The sequence below is a fragment of the Palaemon carinicauda genome, chromosome 2, assembly GCF_036898095.1.
Source record: "Palaemon carinicauda isolate YSFRI2023 chromosome 2, ASM3689809v2, whole genome shotgun sequence".
NCBI classification, from domain to species: domain Eukaryota; kingdom Metazoa; phylum Arthropoda; class Malacostraca; order Decapoda; family Palaemonidae; genus Palaemon; species Palaemon carinicauda.
The window spans coordinates 91205701-91228480 of NC_090726.1; the positions used below are offsets into that span (position 1 = coordinate 91205701).

General features: G+C 41.9%; 1 protein-coding gene across 4 annotated transcripts in view; it reads right to left on the reverse strand.

The window, feature by feature from the left end:
• Positions 1-9371: 9371 nt before the first annotated feature.
• LOC137618893 (trans-Golgi network integral membrane protein 1-like) overlaps positions 9372-22780 on the reverse strand; it is a 158246-nt gene continuing 144837 nt past the window's right edge. For 3 of the 4 annotated variants that reach the window (XM_068349111.1, XM_068349101.1, XM_068349107.1), the window contains exon 4: positions 9372-9656. In XM_068349111.1, coding sequence (XP_068205212.1) covers positions 9510-9656 — 147 coding nt within the window. In that variant the 3' untranslated portion in view covers positions 9372-9509. The remainder of the gene's footprint in view (positions 9657-22780) is intronic. The other variant, XM_068349098.1, reaches the window with a different exon arrangement.

Sequence of the window (22780 nt, forward strand, 5' to 3'; positions counted from 1 at the left end):
TGTATAAAAATGAACTGATTTATCTTGGTATATTATCATTTTCTGATATTGATAATATACAGTATCCATTTTCAGTAAAATGTACATTAGGAAAAGTTTTAATATGTCAAGTTCATATCATATGTCTCATGACGTCATATTACCGGCAGAAGGCATTCCAGCAATACAGTGATTTCCTTAAAAAAGGCTAACGATTAGTATTAGTATTCCCATTATCAAAATAACAAGTAACGATACGAAGTATTTTGTGGGTCTGTATCGGTTGTTATGAGTACTACATACCGTAAATTTGACTCTACTCGTTTATTTAATCTCTGATAATTGATTGATATTTATCTAAAAAAAGTACACTCATGGGACAAATATTTTCTTAAAAATAATATACTTCCTTTTACATTATGAAAATGAAATACGTTTGCTTGTTAAGTTAGTATTTTCATTAATTTCTAGCAATAAAAAAGAAAAGGGTTTTATATATTCTATAAGTCATTCTTTGTAGTTTATGTTACGTGTCTTGTGACGTCATATTCTGGTGGAAGCGCGCTGGCAAAAAGAACTATTTCTTATCGGCTATGTTACCGAGTAATCATACTAAAGTATTCGCATCATCGAAACACCGAGTAATGATATCAAGTGTTTTAGTGGTCTGTATTAGTAGTTATGAGAAGAGTACTACTAAGAGTAAATTTGAGAAAAATAAGTCTGATGACATCATATTGTAAGGACAATGTCCTACAACGCTTCTAGTACTCTTTTTACCTTTGTACATATTCTGAGTAAATACCCTGTAAATATAGTTTATGCATTTAGGTGCAGAATCCCCTGCCCTTCATTTTTATGTAAGACTCATACTTATATGTCAAACTTGGGCTTTTATATTAATCAATTCAATGTAAGAAAACACAAATGCCCCGCATTTCTCAACTGTCTGCGGTCGGACAGTCACCTACCCAGGTCATTACAATTCCGTCCGCACAGGTCAATGTATTCAACCCGTCTCGGAAATGAAGCATCACTCGACTATGTTCTGTCTCTCATACCTCACAACTCCCTGGAGTTTTCCCTTAATGGACTTACAATGGCGATTTCCAAAGAAATCGTTTTGGGCTCACGACTCCATCCACCTCAACGCCATTAACAGACTCATCACGGCCCAAGTTATTTTGCGTTTTGGCGTTAGCAAAGTTTTTCTACTGAGTTTCCCTTAACAGACTCACGACGGCGATTTCGACAAATCGTTTTGGCTCGCGACTCCATTCACCTCAACACCATTTATGTATTCATCAAGGCGCAAGTTACTTTGCGTTTTGGCATTAGCAAAATTTTGCTACGGAGTTTCCCTAACAGATTCACAACAGCGATTTCGATCGATTATTTGGGCTCACAATTCCACATACCCCAACACCACTAACGGACTCATTACGGCACAACTCATTTTGCGCTCTGGTGTTTCCAAACAGTTTTTGCCACAGCAATCAACAACTACTCGGCTGCTTGGAATTTCTACTCCATTAGCAGACTAAATACGGCATACTACTGAGTTTCGGAGTGTGAGGTCAGATGAGAGATTCAAAAGTTGATAGTACGTCGTCCCTCGCAACCAAAGGGCATGGCCCAGTAGTCACGCAAATAACACAAACAGGCACACAAATGTCGACGAGACAAAAGTTACAGCTGCCTCCATTCGCACTGGACGCATTGACGGTATAGTTTCAGCACGCTGAATCCCACTTCAGGTTGGCAAACATCACCAACAAATTGAAAAAATCAGACATGGTGATGGTGATGCTGATGCCGGATGTGTTCAAAAGAATCTCCTCCTAGCTGAAACAGAGGCCGGGACCCATGAGGTACAGCGACCTTAAAAATAAAATGATGGAGGTCTATAATCTCCTGGTACCCGAGGGCCCAGCGCGACCTAATGATAACGGCCCCCGGTGACATCCGTCCCTCAGCAGCCTGGGACGAACTGTTGGACCTCCTCCAGCTGAACGAGCCCAACAGCGATTGGCGGCCCAGAGAAATAAGTCTGTCAAGGGAAATCTTCCTCCGTCGCCTTCCCCGGAAGCATCCACACTCAGCTGGAGTGAGCCATGGACATGGAAATGTCCTCGTTAGTCGCACAGGCCGACAAACTCTACCTGGCAGCCAGATACACCAGCAACACCTTCACCAACACCGTCACGGAGGAGACTGATGAGTACCCGACAGAGCCAGATGATGTAGGGGTCAACGCGATCCACGGTGGAGGATCCAAATATTCCCGCCCACGGCCACCACTACACCGACAGCAGCAGCGACGCCAGCAGGAGCAAGGGCAATGACAAGAGGACCACTACCACAAGCTCCCCGACCTTCCTGGATGGTGCTACAGTGGAACCTCTACATACGATTGTCTTTACATACAATTGTTCCAACATCCGAAGTAAAATTCCATCAAATTTTTGTCTTGACACCCGAAGTAATGCTCCAACATCCGATGTAGATCTTGTTTACGCTGGTAGATGGCAGCACGTAAGAGGGACGCCATTGAGTGTCGAGGGCTCTGTTCTCTGTTCTTGTGTGTATTGTGTGGTTGTCCTCTGTTTGGTCTGTTATTAACAGTGCTTATTTTCTTCTTTTTCTCACATTTCTTTTTGATTTTACCTATAATCATGGTGCCTAAGAAGCTAAGTTTCAGTACAGGTAGTGGTGAGAAAAGGAAGGCAATTCTTTCATTAGAATTGAAACAAGAAATTATAGAAAAACATGAGAGCAGTGTGCATGTGAGTGATATGGCAAAACAATATGGCCGGAATAGGCTTATGATCTCGACGATCATCAAACAGATAAACTATCGAAGGGGATCACCATTATTACAAGACATCGTAGCAATACCCTGGAAGTGATAGAATGCCTTTTGTTGATAGGAATGAAGGACAAAGAGATTGTTGGCAACGATCATTTGTGAGAAGGGCCAGCGTGATGAACAGAAAGAAAGAAAAAAGTGAAGCAAAGAAAACCAAGATAGCATTAACAAGCTCTTTTAAAAAAGTCCTCTCTCTATTTCTGTTTCTCTCTAAACATAGCATTAACATGTTCTTTAAATAAAATCTCTCTCTCTCTCTCTCTCGTTCTTCTTAGCTGTTATAGTGTTAGAGACGTCTATTATTATTTTTCCGAGAGGGGGAGAGAGATTAAACAAAAATGTGTTTAGAGTACATATGATTTTTAACAGTGTCAACGAATTGAAAGACAATTAAATGTAACTAAGAAAGTAATAACAGCGAATCTGAATTCCTTTATTAACTAAAACAAATATTGATACAAACACACACACGGGTGTAGGAATTGCTACGCAGTAAGAGACAGACGGTCGGGGAGGAGGTAGAGATGGTGACTGCGATAACGTACCGTAACTCATCACTGAAAGTGATGAAAATTAAAAATTAAAAGAAAAAAATGTAAAGAATATGAAATATAAAAATGAAAAAAAAATAAATAAGCAAAGTTAGATTAAAGTTTCCGTAGTGTAAGTTACGGTACTTTATCGCAGTCACCATCTCTACCTCCTCGCCGATCGTGTCTCCCCCTGCGTAGGAATTCGTACACCTGTGTGTGTGTTTGTGCATACGCACACGAGTGTGTTTGTATCAATATTTGTTTTAGTTAATAGAGGAATTCAGATTCGCTGATACTGCTTTTTTTTTTTTTTGTTACATTTAATTGTCTTTCAACTCTTTGACGCTGTTAAAAATCATATATACACAACACATTTTTGTTTAATCTCTCTCTCTCTCAGAAAAAGTTAATAGACGTCTCTAACACTAACAGTAAAAAAAAAGAGAGAGAGAGAGAGAGAGAGAGAGAGAGAGAGAGAGAGAGAGAGAGAGAGAGAGAGAGAGAGAGAGAGAGAGAGAGAGAGAGAGGAGAAATTTATTTAAAGAACATGTTAACACCATGTCTACCTTCTCGCCGATCGTCCGTCTCCTCCTGGCGTAGCAAATCCTACACCTGCGTTGGCCTGTCTCTAAGGTAAAGTGACAATAAAAACACATTTTTTATTTATTATTTCTTTATAATTATCTTTTTTACATCCTTCTTACATATTATGCAATTATGTTATTGTTATGTGTAATTATATGTAGTAATTTATTAAGGAGTTATTATAGGTTTTTGGGCTGTGGAATGAATTATACAAATTACAGTGTATTCTTATGGGAATATTTGCTCCAACATACGATTGTTTTAACATATGAAGCAGTTTCTGGGACGAATTAAGATCGTATGTAGAGGTTCCACTGTACTTCAGAGTCTGGCGGGAAATTGGCAAGGAAGTGTGCCCAACCATACGCCCATCCAAAAAACCAGGTGGGCGACCACGCCTACAAGCAACCATGGAGCAGGCGAGGCCCGATCACACGGGCTTCTACATCCTCGACGTCAACTCTGGAAAGAGGTTCCTTGTCGATACCAGTGCTACAGTGAAAACGATCACTTCCTCGAAGGACGACCATGACCTCCTATCAGACGACAGGGCCGCCTTGGTTGCTATGAACGGCAGCCCCATCACCTGTTATGGGACGAGGACACTGAAGATATTCATCACGGGCAGGACCTACTGCTGGTCTTTCCTGATCGCAGATGTCAAGGGGCCCCTCTAGGTGATGACTTCCTCGCTCACCACGGACTGCTGGTCAACATGCGTCACAAACGACTAGTGGATCAGGGGATCTACTGATCCCACCATCTCTCCAGTGGGAATAGGCTCCCAAGTTTGTGCTCAGTCACGCCCCACGAATATGGCTGCCTGCTGCTCTCTGCCAACTGGAGGGCGTCCTCGTCAAGCATGGGATATTCCACCTTATCTCTACGACCGGCGCCCCAACCCACTGCGGATTCCGACGCCACCCTCCTCGAAAGCTTCAGGACGCCAGGCACACTTTCCAGAAGATGGAGGGCATGGGAATCTTCAAAAAGGCATCCAGCCGGTGGGCCTCTCCGCTGCACATCGTCAAGACACCCAACTGGAGTTGGAGGCCCTGCGGTGATTATAGACGCCTCAATCTGGCCACGCTACCTGACCAATACCCATTGCCCAACATGCAGGATCTCACAGGAGCCATCTACGGGGCCACTATTTTCTCCACGATGGACCTCTTAAAGTCCTATTTTCAAGTCCCCGTGCACCCCAACGATATCCATCATCACCCCCTTCAAACCCTACGTCTTCTCCTACTCAATGTTCGGCCAGAGAATAGCTGGGGCAACTCTCCAGCGTCTGGTGGACAACACTTTGGGGGACCTTCCCTTCTGCGCCGTCTACGTTGACGACATCCTCCCAAAACGCGGGAAGAACACCTGGGCCACGTGAGCACGGTTCTGAAGCAACTGCAAAAAATGGCCTCGTGGTATGCTTCGATAAATGCACTTTCGAGGCTGAGAAGGTGGAGTTCCTGGGGCACAAACTCTCAACAAGGAGCGTGCACCCCGTGATATCGAAGGTGGATTCCATAAACAAGTTTCCGACGCCGACCTCCGCGAAGTCCCTCCAGGAATTCATCGGCAAGGCAAACTACTACCGGGGGTTCATACCCAACATCGCCAGCGTGATGACACCCCTTAACGTCCTCAAGGGGAAACTGAAGAAGCTACAGTGGTGTCCCCTTCAACAAGAAGCCTTCACACAAACAAAGATTGCTCTCTGCAAAGCCACAACCCTGGCCTACCAGGACCCTGGGGCCCCCCTAACATTAACTTTGGATGCCAGTAACATTGCGTGCGGTGCCTTCCTGGAGCAGGTAATCAACGACGTGACCCAACCACTCGCATTCTTCAACAGGACGTTAAAACACCCCCCCCCCGAGACACGCTACATCACTTTTGACCACAAGCTTCTGGCAGTGTACCTCGCCGTCCGTCACTTCAAATACTTGATGGAGGGAACCTCATTTACAATCCAGACAGACTACTAGCCTCTGATCCACGCTTTCACCAGGCCTGGGGATGCATGGTCCGCCCGAAAGTAACGACATCTGGCGGCCATCTCCAAGTTCGACTGTACTATCAGCTATATCCCAGGGAGAAAGAATCCGGTGGCTGACGCTCTGTTAAGAATCAGCATCAACTCCGTCCACATCTGGGTGGACTGCAAAGATATCGTCCGAATCTGCCACAGCAGACGCAAGGTCCTCCTCGACCTCCCTTCAATGGGAGGATGTCAAGTTACATCCCAACGGCACTCCACTGCTCTACGATACCAGCACAGGCCGCCCTCGACCTTTCATATCTCCATTGAGATGAAAGTTGGTATTCGACGTCATCCACGGCCTCTCGCACCCCTCATCAAGGACTACCACCAAGCTGATGACCTAGTTCGTGTGGATAGGGATCAGGAAGGTCGCACGCGAGTGGGCACGTGCATCCACGGCCCGCCAAACCAGCAAGGTAGGCCGTCACACCGAGTCAGGAGTCGGCATTTCCCTCACCCCAAAAGACGGTTCGGGACACATCCACATCAACATTGTGGGACCCTTACCACCCTTGGGCGACGCCAGATACCTCCGCACAATCATCGACCCTTCAACGTGGTAGCCAGAGGCGAATCCCATGAACGAAGCATCATCGAACGCCTGTGCCCAGGCCCTTCTCTCCAGCTGGGTCACCCCTTTCGGAGTCCCGGACAACATGACAACTGAGAGGCCCCGCTTTCATCTCGGACCTGTGGGGATCCCTCGCCCGCCTAATGAGGAACAACCTGCACAGCACGACGGACTACAACCCCACAGCCAACGGCATGGTCGAAAGAAGCCACCGGTAACTGAAGGCAGCTTTAATGGCCCGATGCACAGACGAGCATAGGGTCAAGCAACTTCCCTGGGTCGTCTTGGTCTTCAAACAGCCCCGAAAGCAAACGGCGACACCTCTTCGGCAGAAAAAGTCTATGGGGAGACACTAGTGGTCCCTGGTGAGTTCTTCCCCTCCAATCCAGACACCGAAGACATCAGCCTCACCCAGCTATGGAAAAGGGCAGGAAAATTCCAGCCCTGCCACAAAACGTACGCGGACAGGACAAAGCATTTCAGGCCAACCTCGCTGGACACTTGACCCTACGCCTTCATCAGGCAGGACGGGCAACCCCCCCCCCCTCACGCCCTTACACAGGGCCCTATTGCATGATGGTGAGGAGGAAGAAGGCAATTAAAATCATGGTCCACGGAGCAGAAGGCTAGCTAACCGGGGATAGATTAAAGCCTGCTCATATAGAAAGTGACAGATGTGCACAAGCAGTAGGGGCGGCGCCCAAGATTGCTGCCCCAGAACACAAAAATAGAGGATGTAAGAAGCCCGACCAGATGCGGTTCAAAGAAACCACAACCAGCACTTGAACCTCCTGGTTCTCCCCACCAGGGCGGCATCCTGCAACCGCATATCGAGTTTAACGGCCCTCCAGTCCTAGTGTCCTGACGAAGGGGCCGCCTGCAACCCCCGTCTCGCTACAGAGATTAAAAATCCACATTTGAGTTAACCCATTTATGTCCTTTTCATACAATCATTAAAAAATGTTCCCTTTTTATTGTCTTGGGTGGGAGTACAATAATGAATCACAATACGAAATTAATTCGTTCTGGAGTGGCTTTCGTAATGTGATTTTTTTCGTGTTATGAGTCACATTTCACATGCAAATTGACTATTCCGTTCCAAACTCTACAAAACACCACATTAAATCTTATAATAAAACTACAGTATAACCACACTGAAATACTGTACAGCCAAATACATTTAAACGACTCAATATACCTAAATTAACTGTTAATACCTGTAAATTAAGTAGTTATTACAACACAATGTAGTAATAAATGGAAAATAATACAATACATACAGTACAATACTGTACATATACAAAATATACAGTTCCATATGTACTGTACTATTATAGTTACTCCTATTATAACTACAGCTACATTTTCTGTTGTCTGAACCCATTTTCTTCAACTCTTTGTGATGGGTGACTATTATATTCTCAGCCTGGTCGGCAAATCTCTTTTCTTAAAATGAAATATTTTTCACAAGGTGTGAGACAAAAATATTCACATTTCGTTTCGCAGCTTGAAAATTTCATAAGCAGATTCTAAGGACAACTTCCTAAAACGCTTGTAGCACTCTTCTTACCTTTGTACATATTCTGTGTAAACAGCCTATAAATATTGTTTATTCAATTAGGCGCAGAATTACCTGCCCTTTATTTTTATATAAAACTCATTATTATAGGTCAAACGTGGGTTTTTATATTAACCATAAAGTCAATGTGAGAAAACACAAATGCCCCGCATTTCTCACCCGTTCGTGTTCGGACAGTCACCTACCCTGGTCACTACAATTCCATCAGCACAGGTCAATGTATTCAACCCGTCTCAGAAATAAAGCATCACTCGACTATGGTCTGTCTCTCATACCTCACAATATTTCAGGCGGAAGGCGAGAGGCAAATCAAATGATTTCCTTTCGATGCGTTACTAATATTCCCATAATCAAAACATCGAGTAATGATAAAAGAATTTCTAATGTCCAAAGAAATGTGAAGATTCAATAGTGAATTAAAACTAAAAATACGAGAGAGAGAGAGAGAGAGAGAGAGAGAGAGAGAGAGAGAGAGAGAGAGAGAGAGAGAGAGAGAGAGAACATATTCATATGACAACTAATGCTGATGTAATATTCATTATGAGGATATTTCGAATAAGAAAATTATATAAACAACATTACGTGCACATAATCGCAGTATGGTAGCGTGACCTGGAGATCAGCTCATGCCTACTGAAAGTAAAACCAAAGTAATTGTTGAATATTGAAATGCTCCCGAAATTGAAAAAAATAGCATAAAAGCATGCTTTAACAAACCACAATTAAACACATTAATTTCTAGTGAAGTATGAAAGCTTAACAATATACTAGAATTTGAATACTGTATGAGGCCTTAAAAATGAACTAGCCGTACGCATGCACAAGAGAGAGAGAGAGAGAGAGAGAGAGAGAGAGAGAGAAACATATTTGTATGATTAATAATAATGGCTATAAACGAACTACAGTATATGAACACTATGATATCCTGTAACATACTGGTGCTGATGTAAGATTCATTATGAATATATTTCAAATAAATTAAGAAATATAAACAACACGCCATTTGTATGTGCACATTATCTTGATACGGTACAGGGAACTTCAGATCACAACCAAAGGTTAACAAAAAAAGTTAGTAATTATTAATTGCTGAAATGTTTCCAAAATTGAAAAATAGAATACAATAATGCTTTATTAGAGCATATATCCTATGGAACAAGAAAATTAAATAATTATATACAGTAAGAAAATATTGATAAAATATGACTTAGATGATTGCCGAATCAAAACACAGCTTAATAAATCTATGAGAACTTCACTTTTTTAGTTCGACATACGTCAAGATCGACTTACGACACGTCTCTCGGTCCCTATCTCTGTCACAAGTCAACCTACATGCTTACTTATAATTAATAAGTTCTATCATACTTAGATCCTTTTGTTGCTATTATGGCTTCTTCAAGGTTATTGTCAAGTTTGTGATATTTTGCTCTACTGGAAGATCGCCGTGTTCTCCCAATTCTTGGCGCTCGCCCTTCAATGATCAATGCAATAATCTGAAAAAAAAAAATCTTTTAAATGGTGAATTAACTCATGCAAAGACTTGTTTATAAAAAATAAATGAAAAAGTATAGACAATTCATAAACATTTGCAATAGGTAGGCATGGTGTATTTAAAGCAATTTATTGTCACATTCATTTCCTTCAAAGGGGGTTACAAAAAGACTAACCATTAAAATTGCTCACCAGCTGAAGCCCGCAATTGCTTCAAAAGAAAATAATTAGACAAATGTCAAAAGTAAAATCTAATTCACTATCTCAAACAGAGCCTTCAACTTGCAAGGAAATTTGGTTTCAGAACAACCTCCATCAATAAAAAAATTGTACCACATTGAATCCTTTATACAAAATAATGTAAGACTGTACACTTCTACCTACAGTAAGCCCTCAATTATCACGAGGGTTAGGTAACAGAAACAGGCGTTAAAATCGAGAATCCGTGAATATTTGCTGCCCTAGGGTGGGTCAACTCATTACATTTACCAACTCACCTACCTGTGCTTGACTAACATACTAGCTAACCCATTATACTGCACTACATTCTTTTCATGTGCTTTTTATCATGGTATTTTAGTTCTTACTGTTTGTAAGATGTAAAAAGACTCATGAACCAAAAGCCATCCCCACGACTCATAAATTAGTCACCACCAAACCCGAAGGCGAAAGAAGTTGGAGAATGCATAATAAAATCCTTGAAAATCAATCGAAAAGTTAGATCAACAGGGAACACCACTGAGCGAAATCGCTACAAAATTAGGAATGTCCGCCATCTTGGGAATGGCGCTGGGGTGGTGGTCAATAGTAGTACGGGAACGGGGGTAACCTTGTTACGGACCCCCTTCTATTCTTTTGCCACGTCCTCCTCGAAGCGCAAACGCTATTAGGGGTGCAGATTGCTATGTGGCGTGTCAAGAATACGTCCTCGGATATTATGCGATATCCTTGGGAAAATTTTAAGGATATTCGCTCCAGGAGTTAGAATTCTGGAACCTGAAGGTTAATTCTCTGGGAAAATCACTGTAGTATAATATATCCCTTAGGATGCTACTTTAGGAACTTCCATCAGGACGACATGGCGATCTCACCCAAAAATAGATTTTTCGCTTCGCTCAAAATCCGTTTTGTACAAGTTTCAACAAAACACTTGTTTATAACTAACAACACTTAATGATACTGTAGAGGAAAAATAGTTGCTAATAGTTGATGGTCGAAATGTATCCACAATTGAGAACAAAAGTAAAACATGCTTTAATGAAGCAAAACTATATTTTCAAAAGTTGTGATTTTTATAAGAATGAATTACGTACTTAAACTTGTCGGTCTGAGCTAATGAAACCGAATGCTGTGTTTTAAGGTTTTGTTTAGAGTAAAATATTACAAATACCTTATTAGTAGTCTTTTAATAAATGGATGAATATTTATCATACCACATGTGAAAATAAGGTAACAAATAATAAGTAAAAAACTATAAATCTTAAATACAATATGTTTTTTTTCCCAGCTATACAAAAGTAAGTTATTCCATATGAATTACTCTTAGTTATGTCTTCTAGTAGGTAGTAGGTTGGGCACTGCACCAGCTACTTGTTGATATGCTACTGCTAGAGAGATATCAGGTGCTTTAACTGGCTACACAGTACAATCTCTCTCTCTCTCTAGTTACAGCTCGTTTTGATTTTGCCTACATATACACCGAATAGTTTGGCCTATTCTTACCACATTCTCCTCTGTCCTCGTACACCTAACAGCACTAAGATTACCAAACAATTCTTCTTTGCTTAAAGGGGGTTAACTACTGCCAAGTAATTGTTTACAGGCTACTTTCCTTTTGGTAAGGGTAGAAGACCCTTTAGCTATGGTAAGTAGCTCTTCTAGAAGGACACTCAAGAATCAAATAATTGTTCTCTGATCTTGGGTAGTGCCATAGCCTCTATACCATGGTATTCCACTGTCTTGGATTAAAGCTCTCTTGCTTGGGAGTACACTTGGGCATGCTGTTCTATTTTATTTCTCTTCCTCTTGATTTTTTGAAGTTTTTATAGTTTATATGTGACAGATCTAATTTAATGTTGTTACTGTGCTAGGTGATATATCTTAGCAATCCATGTTTGCCAATAGTTATATAAGTGGATGAGCAACTTGGTGGAGTAACGAGAACTTTGGGTGTGGAGGAAATGACCCCTAAATCTCGAAGTCACTGGCAGCAGGGTGACAGATTGGGTTTAAGGAGCTAGAGACTCATAAACTAGTCACCGCCAAACCCTCTTTTGTACAAGTGTCAACAAAACACTTGTTTATATCTAACAACACTCAATAATACTGTAGAGGAAAAAAAAAAAGTTACAAAAAGTTGATTGTTGAAAGGTATCCACAATTGAGAACTAAAGTAAAAAATGCTTTAATGAAGCTAAATTATAATTTCAAAAGTTGTGACTTTTGTAAGAATGAATTATGTGCTTAAACTTGTCAGTCTGAGCTGATGAAATCGAATGCTGTGTTTTAAGGTTTCGTTTAGAGTGAAATATTGCAAATACACTATTAGTAGTTTTTCCAATAAATGGATGAATATTTATCATATGACATGTGAAAATAAGGTAAGAAATAATGAGTAAAAAAACTACAAATCTTAAATACAATTTGTTTTTTTTCCAGCTATACAAAATTAAGTCATTCATATGGATTACTCTTAGTTACATTTTCTAGTAGGTAGTAGGTTGGGCAGGGCACCAGCTACTTGTTAACATGCTACTGCTAGAGTTATCGGGTACTTTTAACGCTACACAGTACTACAATCGATCCCTCTCTCTGGTTACAGCTCGTTTTGATTTTGCCTGCATATACACCGATTAGTTTAGCCTATTCTTACCACATTCTCCTCTGTCCTCATACACCTAACAGCACTGAGATTACCAAACAATTCTTCTTTGCTTAAAGGGGTTAACTACTGCCAAGTAATTGTTTACTGGCTACTTTCCTTTTGGTAAAGGTAGAAGACCCTTTAGCTATGGTAAGTAGCTCTTCTAGAAGGAAACTAAAAACTCAAACCATTGCTCTCTGATCTTGGGTAGTACCATGGCCTTCCACTGTCTTGGATTAAAGTTCTCTTGCTTGGGAGTATACTTGGGCATGCTGTTCTATTTTATTTCTCGTCCTCTTGATTTTTTGAAGTTTTTATAGTTTATATGTGATGTATCTAATTTAATGGTATTACTGTAGTTACCATGCTAGGTGATATTTCTTAGCCATCCCTGTTTGCCAATCGTTATATAAGTGGATGAGAAACTTGGTGGAATAACGAGGACTTTAGGTGTGGAGGAAATGACCTCCTAAATCTCGAATTCACTGACAGTAGGGTTTAAGGCACTAGACTAGAGTTCTTTCTGGTTTTTACTTATGATGCCTGGCAGATGATCTATCTGGAATTAGTATGGACCGGCTGGAGTCACTTGCCTTAGTTAGATAGGCACTGCACATCAGAAGGAACTGGCTATCCTTTGATGAATTTAGCAAGTGGAGAATGAATTTATGAAATATAATTTGGATATATTGGCCTTAAATGAAACAATTTGTAAAGGGATTGGTAAATAAAGCTTAGACCAAGGCAATATATATATCTACTCAGTAAGAACAGATGGAGTTGGAAGAGAATGGGTAGGAATGATGATTACACCAAGAGCAGCGAAGGCAATAACAGAATGGAGAGCTGTAAATAGTAGATTATTACTTGCAAAGTTTTAAATCAAATCAGTGCAAAATGAGTATTATAGTTTGCTATGCACCAAAAAATGATTCCCCTGAAAAATTAAAGATGAATGGTCATTGGTTACAGAACGAACGGAGACTCGCAATCTGAAAGGGCCCGAATCTATGGTCCAGTAACCCCGGATTTTGAGTCTTGGCAATGAACTCAAGGACGAAGCTAAGTGTCACTTCCCCCCATCCCCTTGAATGGGCAATGTCATATGAGAGGCCATGAAGTTCACCGAATCTTTGCCAAGGATAAAGCAAGCAGTAATGCTGTCTTCAAAGTGAGGTTTTGGTCAGTTACATGGCGTAATGGTATGTTGGGAGTCCTTTTAAGTATTTCAGGACGCGGAACACGTTCTAAGGGGGAGGCCTAATCTGTGACTGAGGGCAAGTGATCTCATAACTCCATATGAGTAAAAAAAACTTCAACAAAGTGGAAATGTCAACTCCTTTCAGGTTAAAGGCAAGGCTTAATGCCAAGTGATAGCCTTTCACAGCCAACACAGAAAAAAGCATTTTCTCCCGAAGGTAGGCAAGGAACTTCGCTATTACTGGAATAGTGGCATCGATTGATTGATTGATTTAGAGTTTTTAGGCATCCCAACATCTAAGGTCATTGACGCCGATATCATTTATTTTATATAAAAATTAAAACAATATTCAATCAAAACCATGAAAGTTGAATACAATTATACAAGTTAGATAACTTTCAAAAGACCTGCCTCTGAAATAAATCTGAAAATGTCACTTGCATTGTAGGATACACCATGTCCAAGAATCTTGGCAAGGATGAATGTGCCACCCTCACCTCGAGCCTCAAACAAATATCTATTCCTCAAGTTATTATAATTGGGGCATTCGGTCAACAAATGCCTCACTGTTAGAGGAACTAAACAGTCATCACAATACGGTTGGTGTTGGCCCTTCAGCAGAAACACGTGTGTCAACCGAGTGTGACCAATACGGAGACGACAATGAGAAGTCTCCCATTTTCGGGGCATCATGCTATACCTCCAAGGAGATATGACATTTGTTACTTCTCTCATTTTATTGTCATCTTGACTATCCCAGTGCTGTTGCCATTTATTGCAAACCAATTTCTTGAAGTTAGGTAGGAAATCATTACACAGAATGGGATACCTGCTTGGCAACAACTCGGATGCAGCATTCTTTGCCAGTGAATCTGCCTTCTCATTCCCAGACACACCTACATGTGCTGGAACCCAACAAAATCGAACCATTATACCTCTACGTCCAATAATAACAAATCATTCTAAAATCTTTAAATCTAAAGGGTTACTAGAATTAAAAACTTCTAAAGCTTGAAGACACTCCTTGCATCACTAAAAATTGTAAAATTACCCTCATTCTCCAAAGGTATTTTCTCAATAGCGGTTAATATGCCATACAGTTCGGCAGTAAATATGGAAGCAGTTAGGGGAAGTGCACCTCTACAATTAAAACCATTACTATGTACTCCAAATCCAATGCCAGCATCAGATTTGGAGCCATCAGTATATATAAAAGTTGATCCTCTATGTTCTTCAACATGTTCCATAAAAAGAGACCTGGCTTCTAGGTCAGTCATATTCTTCCTAACTCCAATAAAGTATTTACAAAAAGATATCTCTGGTAATTTCCATGGAGGCATTGATGATACCTTGAATGGAAGTACCTTACTTCTAAATATATCCAGACTATTTAATAATCATTTCACCCGAAAGCCAAAAGGTTGAGGAGATTTTGGGTACAACTCAAAGTATGATGTGTGTCTTACAAGGCATGCAGTCTGAAAGGCTAAAGAGTTATGGAGTCTTTGCAATCTAAACCAATACCGAATAATGGAAGACATTCGGTAAAGGTCTATAGGTAACTCTCCAGCATCGAAAAGGAGACTTGGGGTAGGTGAGGTTCTAAACACTCCTGTGGACAATCTAATACTAGCATGATGCATTGAATCTAATATTTTTGACCGGCTTGGGGTGGCTGAAGAGTATATTTCACATCCATAACTAATTTTGGAAAAAATCAAAGCCCTGTACAATTTTAAAATAGTATTGCAGTCTGACCCCCAAGATGTATGGGACAATACTTTTAAAAGATTCAGAGCCTCAACACATTTAGCTTTTAACGCTTTTAGGTGAGAGACTCATGTAAGTCTACAATCAAATATCAAACCTAAAAATTTAGCTTCCCCTACACATGGGATCCGTTGACCTTTACTATATATATCCGGGTCTGGATGTGCTCCCCGGATACGACAGAAATTTACAATACTGTAGTAGTTTTACTTGTTGAGAACTTAAATCTATTCATATCGGCCCTCTAGATAATTTTGTCAATTGAGAGTTGTAGTTTTCTCTCAACCATTATTATTCTAGATCCGGCAAATGATATGGAGAGATCATCCACAAATAATGTTGAGAGAACATTCCGTGGAATGGCTGAGGATATCCCATTAATTGCTAGTGCAAAAAGGGTTACCCTCAGCACACTACCCTGAGGAACTCCTTCTTCCTGGCAATTACTCTCTGAAAGAGCTTCCCCCCATTCTCACTTGAAAAACTCTACTTGAAAGAAATGCCTGAATAAATAGTGACAATTCTCCTCTCAATCCCAATTCATGAATTGTTTTGAGTATACCATATCTCCAAGTGGTATCATATGCCTTTTCAAGGTAAAAAAAAAAGACTGTCACATGGTGCTGTTTGGAAGCAAATGCTTCACAAATAGAGGACTTGAGTCTTATCAACACGTCGGTTGTTGAGTGCATTTTTCTGAATCCACATTGAATCGGTGATGAAATACCCTTCTTTTCAAGGTACCACATCAGCCTTGCATTGACCATCTTCTACATAATTTTACATAAACAAGATGTCAATGCAATAGGTCGGTAGTTTGCTTCTAAAAACTTGTCCCTACCGGGTTTTAAAAAGGCTAAAATAATGGCTAGTTCCCAAACACTTGGATAACTATGATCATGCCATATTCTATTAATAATCCTTAAAACAAAGAACTTTGTATTAAAATGTACACGTTTAATCGTTGCATATGGAATTCCATCAGGTCCAGGGGCTGTATCGTTACAAGTGGAAAGTGCCGAATCATATTCTCTTTCAGTGAAAGGAGAATTATATGACTCTTCCCTTCCTGCTGCAAAATTTAAAATTTTCTTTTCTTCAATGCTTCTGTACTGGTGACCAGAAGCTGCTACACTCTTACACGATACATTTGAAAAATGGTCAGCCAGGGCATTACTAACTTCATTTCCTTCAGTCACATACTGACCATTCACTTTCAACACTGGTGGTGAGTTTGTGAGTGAATCTGCCTGCAATCTTTTTTATTGTCCTCCATACAGAAGATGGTGGTGTTCTACTATTAATGGAAGAAACAAAAGCCACCCAAGATTGGCGTCTAGCTTCTTTCATGTCACGATGGAACTGTGCTCTATACTTTTTCTATGTTATCAAATTTTCATCCGTACAGCGTCTACGCAATGTAGTCAGAGATTTTCTGGTGGCTATGTGCAAGGCTGTTAATTCTGAAGACCACCACGGGACTGGTTGTCTTTTGAATAGTCCTTTGGTTTTGGGAATCGAATTGATTCCTGCTGTATGGAGTTCCCTTCAGTAGGTCTATGGCATCATCAATACTTTCAAACTGCTCTGCACTCCCTTCGATTTCACTTAGCTCAAAATTTAACCCAATCTGCCTTGTCAAAATTCCATTGTGGCAATCTTTGTAAAGGTGCACCCTTGTTGGTGTTTATAGCGATGATCACTAATATGCCAATCATCTAATGTTCTCCAATCAAAATCAAGAAGGCAGTTAGAGCTTGCAATTGAAAGGTCAATGCATGACAAGGTACCTGTCTGAGCATGGAAGTGTGTGGGCTCTTCTGTATTAAGAAGTCCCACATCCTCATTCTCCACAATTGAGGAGATAATATTGTGTTTGCCAAAACATCACCCCATAAAAGATGTCTACCATTCATATCTCCCAGTAAGAGAAATGGTTGAGGTAGTTGTTGAATGACCTCTGCTAAATCATCATATAAAATATTATCATTTGGAGATAAATACAGAGAGCATATTGTATAATTTCTCCCTATATCAATTTGTACAACCACTGCCTGCAGGGTTGTACGTATAGACATAGGTATTTGGGGAGCATCTCGATGAACGTACACGAGACTTGCGCCATGGCTCCTTGCTTGATGATTATATGGTGTTCTATTGCTAACATACTCTCGAGGACTAGGAGTGTTAGCATCAAGCATACTTTCAAGTAGACATACAATTATGGGAGAATGTTCATTAATTAGGAGCTAAAGTTCTTCAAATTTCGCCCTTAAACCCTTTCAGTTCAATTGCAAAATGGAGGAGAAAACTATGGATTATTTCTGGAAGACATCTTGGATGAGGTCTTCTCATTAGCAGTTTTTAATCTAACATTATTTCCTGTAGGTTTCTTCAGAGATGGTCTTGTTATGTTGGGTTTTACGTTTGTGTTTTTCTTTGTATCATTTTCATCTATTTGTTGAGGTGGATGGTGGACCTCAACTTGAATTTCTGATTTATTTAAATTGTGCTCTGGTTGATCGGAAACATCAACAGACAAAACAACATATTTATTTGATGTCATAACTAATATTTCTTATGGAAGGGGGTGAGAGATGGAGGTCTCTCTCTTTTACGATTAATAGGTTGTGAGTTACCAGGTTTTTGTACCTTCCCCACTACAGGTACACCTGATAACTTGGTTTCAGGTGGAATCTCCATTAAATCAGGCAAGGATATGGCCTGGGAGAGGTTAGTACTATCCTTTGTAATGGGGGACAAAGGTTTGATAGTGGTGGGCAATGTCTTTTTGTTGATACTCAATGATAAATCTTTAGGAGGAGATATTCTTGTCTTATTATTATTATTATTATTACTATCCAAGCTACAACCCTAGTTGTAAAAGCAAGATGCTATAAGCCCAGGGGCTCCAACAGGGAAAAATAGCCCAGTGAGGAAAAGAAATAAGGAAATAAATAAATGAAGAGAACAAATTAACAATAAAGGGATTTTGACGAAGGAAAAATCTATTTCTGGGCGAGAGACCTGTGCCGCCCAGTGAAATGCTCCTTAAGCACCATTTCAAAGGAATATAACTGCTAATATTACCAGAGAAAAAATGTAAAGGAATGCTAGGTTGAACTAGCTCGCTCACCTAATGGTGTCGGTATAGACTGGGGCGAAATACCAGAGGTCTCGTACCATTTAGATTTCTCCTCTTCGAAATCCCCCAATAGTGAGGTGCCGTTCAACCTCCCCTGCCTCGCAGACCAGTACTACTAACTCAACCCACGCTTGCCCATCACTCCTTACAGCACCCTTAAGTTTGGGGTCTGAACAGGGGGGGAGCAAATAGGGTGGGTTCACTGGGCGGCACAGGTCTCTCGCCCAGAAATAGATTTTTCCTTCGTCAAAATCCCTTTTCTGGGCTCAATCCCTGTGCCGCGCAGTGAAATAGTACCAGAGAAAACGAACCCAAACTTTATTAACTATACGGGAACGAATAAAAATCAACATAACAAACAGTGGTTTAATCAAAAGTTAACGTAGAAGACGGACGTCTTTAATAACATCAGCATGATAAGGTATAATATCCCAGGAAGGGAAGACAAAAGAACATTAACTTAAAACAAAACCAATTAAGGTCAAACACTGGAACAAATTACATACACTTGAACACTAAAGAAATACAGTTCGTATGGAAGAATAAATTGAACAATGATAATAAAATGGCAATGTTACGAACTAGGAACACCCATGGGTGTGATACAACAAACCGAACTCAGGTAGGAACTGTAAGTGAGGCAGGTAAGAGGAAGAAGGTGGAAGATATAGGATTCAGGGATTAGTTAGAAGGAATTTGTCCGGGGGATACCACGCTCCCTGCAGCTACGGTAGCGAGTTGAAGGGCCTCTAATTGTTTAAGATAGTGCCGCTTGAACACTGAGGGGGATTTCCATCCGGTATATTTAGAGATATCTGTAAAGTTCATATGATGGAAAAAATTTATTGAGGTCGCTACCGCCCGAATGTCGTGGACGTGAGGAAAAGACTCTGGATTGGCCTGTTTAATAAAATACAAGATCTGTTGTCTGATCCCTTTCAAAGTTATAGTCCCTCCCCGCTCCCTGATGAACAAGGGTCCCGAGGTCTTATAGGAAGTCCTTGATAGAAAGGACTTTAGAGTGGTAACCGGGCATAGGGAAGGATCCTGAAGGAGAGGGATGATTTTCCAGGAGGACCATCTATTCTGAGGGTCTTCATTTTTGGCCAAGAAGACCTTGTCTGGGGAGAGGAGGACCTCTCCTGACGGAAGGAACTCTATGTGGCCTGGATCCCTTGATAAGGCAGCTAATTCCGAAATCCTGGCGCCAGATGCCAAACTCACGAGAAAGAGAGTTTTCCTGAGTAGAGGGATATACTCACATGAATCGTTGACGGTTTCTGACGCTAGTTTAAGAACATCATTGAGAAACCAGGAAATCGGGCTAGGACGAGAAGATGGTCTCAGTCTGGCACAGGCTCTTGGGATCGAAGCTAGCAATGAATCTGTTAGATCTATATTAAAGCCGATTAGAAAAATCTTCTTCAAAGCAGACTTGATGGTAGTAATAGTGTTGGCTGCTAAGCCCGACTCAAACAAGGTTCTGAAAAAGGTTACCGTTAGGTTTAGTGTCATAAAGTCAGTACTAGAATCTTTCAAAAACTTAGCTAGTTTTTTGACCGCTGAGTCATATTGACGAAGAGTGGAGTCTCTCTTGTCAGATTCTAAAAATAAAGTATTCTGGGGGTCTATGTTAGCCCCTTTGTGTGCCGCAAACTTCATGAAGTCCATAAAGTTAGGGTGGTCTGAATGTTTGAGGAAGCGAACACAGTGCACGTTTGTACTATCTGGGTCAAAGTCGGGTTGGGAATCTGGTGAGGGTGGAGATTCAGCTCCAGTAAAAGAGGAAACCAATTGCTCTTGGGCCAATTGGGGGCCACCAGGGCTACTTGACCTTTGAAGGTTCGAAGTTTGTCCAGCACTTTCATCAGTAGGTTCACCGGTGGGAAAAGGTAAATCCTTTCCCAGGCGTTCCAGTCTAGAGACATGGCATCCGTGGCGTAAGCCCGAGGGTCCAGGTTGGGGGCCACATAACATTTCAGCTTGTGGTTGGATTCCGTCGCGAAGAGGTCTACCTGGAGATCCGGCACTTGGAAGAGGATCCATTGAAAGGATTTGCGATCTAGTGACCATTCTGACTCCAACGGTACCGTCCTGGAGAGTGCGTCTGCCACAACGTTCCGAACTCCAGCCAGATGAACGGCGGATAGGTGCCATTGGTTTGAGGCCGCCAGGGAGAAGATTGCCACCATCACGTGATTGATGGGACCTGACTTGGAGCCCCCTCTGTTTAGACAACGGACTATGACTTCGTTGTCGAGGACTATCCTCAGATGTTGTTTCTTGGCCGGGGAAAGACGTTTCAAGGTTAGTAAGACAGCCATGGCCTCCAGGACGTTTATGTGAAATTGCTGGAACATTGTAGACCAAAGGCCCTGAACTTTCCTGTGTTGGGAGTAGCCTCCCCAACCTGATAGGGAGGCATCCGTGTGGATGACTATCCTTGGAGGGGGGTACTGCAACGGAACCGATTTTGATAGGCTCTTGGCGGTTGTCCATGGGAGAAGCCTCTTCCGAAGAATGGGAGGAAGGCGTGTCTTCTTGTCCCGACGTTTGGTGTTCGCTCTGGAGCGCCAAACTCGGTTGATGTCTTTCAATTTCGCTTTCAGAAGGAGGTCTGTCACTGAAGCGAATTGTAGGGACCCTAGAATCCTCTCCTGGTTCCTTCTGGAAGTTACCTTTTCCCCGAGAAAGCGTTTGGTATTTTTCGCAATCTCTATCCTCTTGGACCTGGGGAGACATAGAGTGTGAGAACGTAGGTCCCACCGTAATCCCAGCCACTGAAATTTGGTCTTTGGTGTCAGACGAGACTTTCCGAAGTTTATCTGGAATCCCAGAAACTGAAGATATTGGATCACCTTGTTTGTTGCCTTGAGACAATCCTCGACGTTGTCTGACCAGATTAGCCAATCGTCCAGGTATGCGACGACTTGGATTCCGTGGGATCGGAGTTCCTGAATGACCGATTCCGCCAGTTTCGTGAAGATTCTGGGCGCGATGTTGAGCCCGAAAGGCATCACTTTGAACGTGTAAGCCTTGTCGTCCAGTCTGAATCCTAGGAATGGGCGGAAGTGTCTCGCTATTGGAACGTGATAGTAAGCATCGGTAAGATCGATGGAGGTGGTGACGGCCCCACGGGGAAGCAAGGTTCGCACCTGCGAGACGGTAAGCATGTGAAACCTGTCGCATTGAATGGACAAGTTTAGTCGAGACAGATCGAGGATGACCCTTCGGCTGTCGGAGTCTTTCTTCGGAACGCTGAATAAGCGACCTTGAAACTTCAGATATTTCGTTTCCTTGATCGCGTTCTTGCGAAGAAGATCTTGGGTAAACAAAAGTAGGTCCGGTGTCGAGGGTTGATGGAATCTGTTCGGTGGAGGAGGCCCTTCTATCCAACTCCACCCCAGGCCCTTGGAGATTATGCTGAAGGCCCAAGGACTGAATTTCCAGCGACTCCGGAACACATAAAGTCTCCCTCCTACCTGAAGACCGTCAGTAGTTGGAGGTTTTACCGCCTCGGCCACCACGTGACCCTTTTCCACGGGAGAAATATCTCCCTTTGCTTCTGTTCTGAAAAGAACCCCTCGCACCGGGGCCCCTGCCTCGTTGGTATCCTTGGGAGGAAAACCGGGACTCATAGACCGGGTTATAAACAGGAGAGGTAAACGAGTTCGAAGCCACTTGGTTTTCAGGGACGAGGACATACTTCACTTGGGGCTGAGACTTGGAGGTGGAGGGTTGGATGCCCTGAGAGACCGGGGCCGACTGGACTACTTGAATAGGTTGGCGGAATTGGGTAGAGCTATAAGGGCGTAGCCTTTTTCTGCCCCGGGAGTGAATGCTCGATTGTTCGAACTTCCGTTTGGGAGTGAGACCCCAACGGACTTTGAGGCTCTGGTTCACTCTGGCAGCTTCGCTCAATACCGAGTTGACCATGTCCTCCGGGAAAAGGTCCGGACCCCAAGCAGAGGCTTTAATGAGCTTATTTGGCTCATGGCGGATAGTGGCTTCAGATAAGACATGCTTACGGCAACGTCTTTTGGTCACCAAGAAGTCGTAGCAGTCTGCAAACAAAGATTGCAGGGTGGCTTTAGTCATAACTTTAAAAGAGTGTTCCTCGTCATAAGTAAGAGAAAACATCTCCGCC